The sequence below is a fragment of the Eschscholzia californica genome, unplaced genomic scaffold (assembly GCF_041429995.1).
Source record: "Eschscholzia californica isolate CP2 unplaced genomic scaffold, dmEscCali1.0.p SCAF_2, whole genome shotgun sequence".
NCBI classification, from domain to species: Eukaryota; Viridiplantae; Streptophyta; class Magnoliopsida; order Ranunculales; family Papaveraceae; genus Eschscholzia; species Eschscholzia californica.
The window spans coordinates 41653405-41660616 of NW_028238309.1; the positions used below are offsets into that span (position 1 = coordinate 41653405).

General features: G+C 37.7%; 2 protein-coding genes across 2 annotated transcripts; one reads left to right on the top strand and one right to left on the bottom strand.

Annotated features, from left to right (window-relative positions):
- The first annotated feature begins 2773 nt into the window (after positions 1-2773).
- On the top strand, positions 2774-4428 carry LOC147558004 (uncharacterized). Its single transcript, XM_086658979.1, has 2 exons — positions 2774-2784; positions 3942-4428. The coding sequence occupies exons 1-2, from the start codon at positions 2774-2776 to the stop codon at positions 4426-4428; spliced, it is 498 nt and encodes a 165-aa protein (XP_086515105.1).
- Positions 4022-6303, bottom strand: LOC147558005 (7-deoxyloganetic acid glucosyl transferase-like). The gene is made up of 2 exons (XM_086659572.1): positions 5553-6303; positions 4022-5462 (listed from the first exon to the last, which is right to left on the bottom strand). The coding sequence occupies exons 1-2, from the start codon at positions 6085-6087 to the stop codon at positions 4522-4524; spliced, it is 1476 nt and encodes a 491-aa protein (XP_086515698.1). The 5' UTR covers positions 6088-6303; the 3' UTR covers positions 4022-4521.
- Positions 6304-7212: the final 909 nt, after the last annotated feature.

A 7212-nucleotide genomic window follows, 5' to 3' on the forward strand; every position in this document is an offset into this window, starting at 1 on the left:
GAAAGAGTTCTAAAGAGGAGGAATAGCAACTTAGGGTTGCAAAAGAAAAAAAAATTTAGAAGTTAGAAGCTTTGCCAGGTTAGGATGCGGCTGAAAGCTTCCTGACCGGTCTCGGAAGCGTCTCAGTCTGGGAGACCGAGAGCTCCGAAAAGCTTCCAACAGCTTCTGGACGCGTCCATGGAGCCCGAGTAGGTCTCGGTCTTAGAGACCGAGAAAAGATTTCGGACTCTACCAGACATGACCAAACGCGTCTGGGAAGCTCTAGAACGTCTTATGTCTTATTTTTGTGTACATAAGGTATTGATTGCAGAAAGACAATATCAAAAGATGATGAGGATATACGTGTAGTTGATAGCGGAACTACTAACTTTATCTTTCAAAACAATAAATATTTTGAGACCTTGAGGTTATACAAGGCTAATGCGATAACAATCGCTGGTTCATCTAGTCTCATTAAGGGCTCTGGTAGAGCTACTACAATATTACCGCATGATACAAAAATAACCATAGATGACGCATTATTTTCAACCAAGTCTTTTAAAAATTTATTAAGCTTTAAAGACATTCGTCAAAATGGTTACCACATTGAGACTAGAGATGAAAATAATGAAGAATATTTATATATTACTTCAAATACTTCTAGCGAAAAGCATGATTTAGAGAGACTGTCTACTCTTTCTTCTGGATTGTATCTTGTAAGGATAAAACCGATTGAATCATATATTGTCGTAAACCAGAAGCTTTACGACCCTAGTGTGGTGACACTTTGGCATGATCGTTTGGGACATTCTGTATTTACCATGATGAGTTGAATAATCTAAAATTCTCAAAGACATCCATTATAGAACCAGAAATTTTTGATAAGTAAGGATTTTACTTGTAAATCCTGCTCTCTGGGTAAATTGATTGTAAAACCATCTTTTACAAAAGTTTATATAGAATCTCCTAAATTTTTGGAGAGGATTCAAGGAAATATTTGTGGTCCTATTCACCCATCATGTGGACCATTTAGATATTTTATGGTATTAATTGATGCATCTACCAAATGGTCTCATGTTAATCTTTTATCTACTCGTAATAATGCATTTGCACAGTTACTAGCTTAAATTATTAGACTACGTGCTCATTGTCCAGATTTTCCTATAAAAAAAAATATGTCTTGATGGAGCAGGTGGATTTACATCAAAGGCTTTTGATGCTTATTGTCAGACAGTTGGTATTGATGTTGAACATCATGTAACATATGTTCATTCCTAGAATGGTCAGGCAAAATTCATAAACATCTACAAATAAATGCGAGACCAATGTTGATGAAAACTAAGTTGTCTGTTTCTGCATGGGGATCTGCAATATTACATGCTGCAGCTTTGATCCGACTTCAAACCAGGGCTAATGGTTATTCGTCGTTACAACATGTTTTGGGCCATCAACCAGATATTACACATTTACGTGTGTTTTGGTTGTGCGGTGCATATCCCTATTCCACCTCTCAAACGTACTAAATTTGGACGTCAGCGGCGCCTGAGAATATATGTTGGTTTTGATTCACCATCTATTATGTGTGTTTTGGCAGGTGATACTTTTACTGCACGGTTTGCGGATTGCCATTTTAATGAGACAGTTTTCCCACCATTAGGGGGAGAAAATCCGTCTACATCAGATTGCAAACAAAATGATTTGTGTTGGCATACACAAAGTTTGTTTCATCTAGATCCTTGCACTAGTCAGTCAGAACTAGATGTACAAAGGATAATACATTTGCAAGGCATTGCAAATAAACTACCAGATGCATTTAATGATACAACAAGGGTAACCGAATCATATATACCTGTTGCTAATGCTCGTGCACGAATTAATATTCCTGAAAGATCGGGAGAACTTGCTATAGCAAACGAGTCGTCTAAGGCATGTAAGAAACGTGCCCGACCAATTGGTTCTAAAGATATTATCCCTAGAAAGAGGAAAAACCAATCACAAAATAATAGTTCTCTAGAAGAGACTATTATTGATACACCCACACTTTCTGAACAAATACCCCTTCAAGAGGGTGGAACTCTTGATGAGGCAGAAATACCTAACAATTAGGAAATCTCTATAAATTATAAATGTTCCAAAGAAGTGTTGGAACGAAATGAAACAGTTGTCGATGAGGTATTCTCTTTTACGGTGGAAACCTCAATTCTAAAAGAGAATGATGATCATGAACCACGCACTATTGAGAAATGTCGACAAAGATCTGATTGGTTGAAATGGAAAGACGCAATTCAGTCAGAACTAGATTCACTCAATAAGCATAGTGTTTTTAGAATAGTGGTCCTTATGCCTAAGGATGTAAATCCAGTTGGGTTGAAATGGATTTTTGTGAGAAAATGCAATGAAAATAACGAAACTGTTCGATACAAAGCACGACTTGTGGCACAAGGTATTCTACAAAAACCTGGGATAGATTATGAGGAAACATGCTCTCCTGTTATAGATGCCATTACATTTAGATATTTAATCAGTCGGACAGATCAAGAAGAATTCGATATGAATCTAGTAGATGTCATTACTGCGTATCTAAATGCCAATCTAGATACTGATATTCTTCGATAGGAGTAAAACATATTCTTCGACATCTTCGCAGAACTACTAACATGGGGTTATTTTATTCGAAAAATTCATCCAATGGTTCACATGTAATAGGGTACACCGATGTAGGATATCTCTCTGACCTACATAAAGGAGTTTCACAAACATGTTATGCTTTTACTAGTGGCAGTACAGCTTAATCATGGCGATCAAGTAAGCAAAGTATGTCTGCTACATCTTCTAACCACTCAGAGATTATAGCTCTTCATGAAGTTACCAGAGAATGTGTATGGCTCAGGTCTATTTTCAGCCATATTAGAATTTCATGTGAACTTCCTAAAATTACAAAGTCACCTACCATTATTTATGAAGACAATGCGGCTTGCATTGCCCAAATCAAAGAAGGATATGTTAAAGGTGACAGAACGAAACACATTTCGCCAAAGTTGTTTTTCTCGCACCATCTACATAAAAATGGTGAAATTGATATTCAGAAGATACAATCATGTGAGAATTATGCTGACTTGTTTACGAAGTTATCTGCCTAGTACAACGTTCAGAAAACTAGTAGAAGGTATCGGAATGCGAAGCTTGAATAATCAAATGATGTAAAACTACACCAGTCCACGGTAAGATATTCATCAAGGGGAGAATATTATCGTCTGAAGATTTATAAATCACTAGTACTGGATATCTACTCTTTGTACTCTTTTTCCTTTGTCCAGTTTTTTGTCCCAAGGGGGTTTTCTGGCAAGGTTTTAACGAGGCAGCATTTGGCGTATCCAGCGCTACTCAAGATATCTATTGTTCAAATTTTGTCCCGTAGATAAAGATGACACGACAATATGGTCTTTGACCAAATCAGGTAAATTCTCCATAAAGTCGAGGTATAACTACTTAAGAAATAGTAACAATCAACCTCAGCAGGAAACAATAGACTGGTTCTTTATTTGGAATATAAACACGATTCCGCGCATCAAACTATTCCTCTGGAAATGCTGCACTAATAGCTTACCTGTTAGAAGGAAAATAGGTAAATTCATTGGTAATATTTATAACTGTATTAATTGCAATGAGGAGGAATCTTTAGACCATGTGATGTTGCACTATGACTATGCAAAGGCCATTTGGTTTCACTTCCATATTCGGTCGGATACTTTATATTCTGTTGCTCAGTGGGTTCAACAATGGAAACGATTAGATGAGGAGCAAACGAGCCTATATGCTAAAATTATGTGGTTTATTTGGAAAGCTAGATGCGAAAATTGCTTCCAAACCATTAAGTAAACCCCGGTTCAGATCATTGAAAGGATTAAACATTCTTCTACCTCACCAATAAATATAGAATCTTTACTAACCAATAAGTGCAGGAAACAACCAAAGCAACACCAATGGAGACCTCCATCGACACCATTTCTCAAGATAAACATAGATGCATCTTTCGGGAAACTCAAGGAACCAGCAGGAATAGATTGTATTATACATGATGAGCATGCTAACTTTGTTATAGCAGCAGCAAATACAGTTCGCGGACAAAACGCAGAGGAATGTGAGAGTCTAGCCTTACACTTCAGCATAACATGGGCAATACAACTTCAAATCAAATTCATCCATATCGAAAGTGATAACCTAAATATTGTAAACTTTGCAAACAACCAGAGTGATGGACTGATGTGGCAATCGAAAAGGATCATATCATCGACAATGGAGCTCCGTAAACACTTCACCGAAATGATCTTCACTTACACTCCCAGAGAATGCAATGTAAAAGCTGACAAGCTGGCAAAATGGGGTAGAATCAATCGGCAAAGGAAGATTTGGAATGCAGCGCCATCTTTTCTGACGAATGTAGCGTAATTAGTTAGGTTTTTTTTTTTTTTTTTTCCTGTTTTTGCTTTATTTCTCATCAAAAAAAAACCTAGCCTAGCAAAGACAACAAGAAGAAAAGGTTCAGTTGACTATTCTAGTCTTGTTAATGAAGTCCACCAATGCTTCAAAGTTACAAAAAGAGGATCCACCATCACTAATACTCTTCTTTGCTTTCTTAGAAATCTCAGCCGTTGATTTCATCAAATCTACCCTTTCACCATCCATTATTTCCCTAATCAACTTCTCCACGGTCGATCTATCGCACGTGTCTTTCATATCCACCCCAATCTTCCACACTTCACTCACGTACCTACTATTTATCTGCTGATCTGCGAAATGGGGCCACCCAATCATTGGTACTCCCGCTACCATACTCTCTAATGTTGAATTCCACCCACTGTGAGTCAAAAAACAACCTATTGCCTGGTGTACCAACACTTCCTCTTGTGGAGCCCAGCCCACAATATAACCCCTTTCCCTAGTACCGGTTACCAGTTCCACCGGTAACTCACTCTCTTCCACCACCGCTCCCGACACCTCGATTAGTGAGTCCGGTCGTCTGACCCACAAAAATCTCTTCCCGCTATTTACGAGACCATACCAGAACTCCAACCACTGACCTCGACTCACCGTCGTCAGGCTACCAAAACTAACATATACAACCGATTTAGCCGGTTGCAAGTCAAGCCACGATATACAACTTCTGTCTTCTTCCCATAAACCGTTTGAAGGAATCGTCATTGAAGAATCGGTTCGTCGTGATTGGAGTAGAGCATGAAGCGGTCCAATAGTGTAAAGATTCGGCCAGTGAGTTCGAAGGTGAGTCAGGATCGGTGATTCAAGATCTTCGAAGGTATTCAGTATATGAGCAGTTGCTCTAGTCGAATTGAAAGTTTCTGATTTAACGAATTCTAGAATCGGATCAGTGATTTCTTTTGTTCTACAAAAACTCGGTAGATCTCTACATCGAAGAAAGGTTTCCATTTCTGGTACACTTCCGATTCGCCGATCCATATTATCATCTGTATGTAAGTAACCCAGAGAACGATTCAAGACCTAGTATCAAATAAAAGAACTAATTGGAAACAAAAAAAATTAGACCTAATTGTTACCTGAGAAAGGTAAATCTCTGTTCTCGATGAGTTTGGGTAAGCAGAAATAAACCCAAATACAGCAAGCACTAACAGTACGAAAACAAATAGATGGAATCCCTAATTCTTCAGCAATATCAATAGTAAAACCCAAAACCCCATCTGCAATTATACAACTAACATCACCCCTGATATCAGATTTCAGTTTACCGGAGAAGAGTAGATCTCTCAGAGCAGGTTCAACTACGGTTTTAAGGGGATCAATCATTTCAGTAAGAGAAAGGAAACCAACAGTGCGAGTTGAATCTTGGGGAAGACCATCAGGGATAGTTTCGAATTGAAATCCAGGGAAACGATTGAATCGGGATTGAACATCAGTGAAACTGAGAAGACGAGAATGGTTGTAATGGGTGTTGATAAAAGTGACATGGATTTCAGATAGAGAGAGAAGCTCTGCTAATTTGAGCATGGAGTTTATGTGTCCCTGTGCCGGGTATGGGAAGATCAATACGTGTGGGGGTTTCCTAGTCGTTGATTGGTTTCTCTTTTGCTCCATTAATTTGCTTCTCTAGTGCTGTTTATGGTGAAATTCCGGTGCCGGCAAGAAAATAAGGTGGTAGTGTACTAGTGTTTATGTAATAAAAGATTCAAGCAGAAGTGGCGCCATGCTTATAGATAGAAGGCTAAAAACCACGTGACATATAACTTCACCTACTGTTCAATAAAATACTCAAAAACAATCGGTACTTCACAGCAAAATGAAAGGTACTGCATAGGGTTCTAGATGGTTGAAGCTCACAATTTATACGAATTTGATTACGAACGAGATCAAGGGTGGTGTTCACCCAATAATCGGGCGGTTCTTCTTCTCTACCTTGGAGATTACAAACGGAGATCGATATTCTGCGTGGCAAAATACGGGAGAGAAAGGTGTCCCTATCTCAACGTTTCGAGAGATTCCAATAAAACCCCTCATAACTTGGCCTTTGGGGCTTTGGTCTCTTCGAGTTAACAAGTGTACTTTTTACGTTGTTGTTGTTCTCATTTTGGTTCTTATGACATCATTATGTAACGGATATTAGAGTTTGGATTTATGGAATCACTTATTATGAAAATGGTATTTTATTTCTTGAAGAAGAGCAACTGTAGCTAACATATTGAGAGACAAAATGGTTATATAAGATACATTTAAAGGGACCATAACCAATTATAAGTTTTATATACACAAAAAAGTTGTAAGGGGTACAAATATGCTATATCTATTATATTAAAACAGATCAGTCGATTATCTAGGGGATAAGTCTGGCCGTCCATTTTATTTTGGAGATTTAGTTGGGAACACATCCGACGGATAATATAAAAAAAAGGTATCTATGTAAATCAGTCAAAATTGGTTAGAATAACTACCCACATATTTCTCTCCCTATTTTTTTCTCGATTACATCTTAGAAACTACCAACTTTATAGTAGAAAATCGTGGGAGAGATCTAAAATAACTAGGACGGAGAGGAAACCTAGTTTTAATTAATTTGTTAAATTATTTTTCAAGATAAATCTCTCCTCTTTGCGGCTCTTCATTAAACTCTAAATTTATTTATTATTCTTCTTATGTTGTTGCTAAGTCTTCAGAGAGAAAGTATGAGAAGATAATTGTTGAAGATAGGAAACTCGAGCAAATATA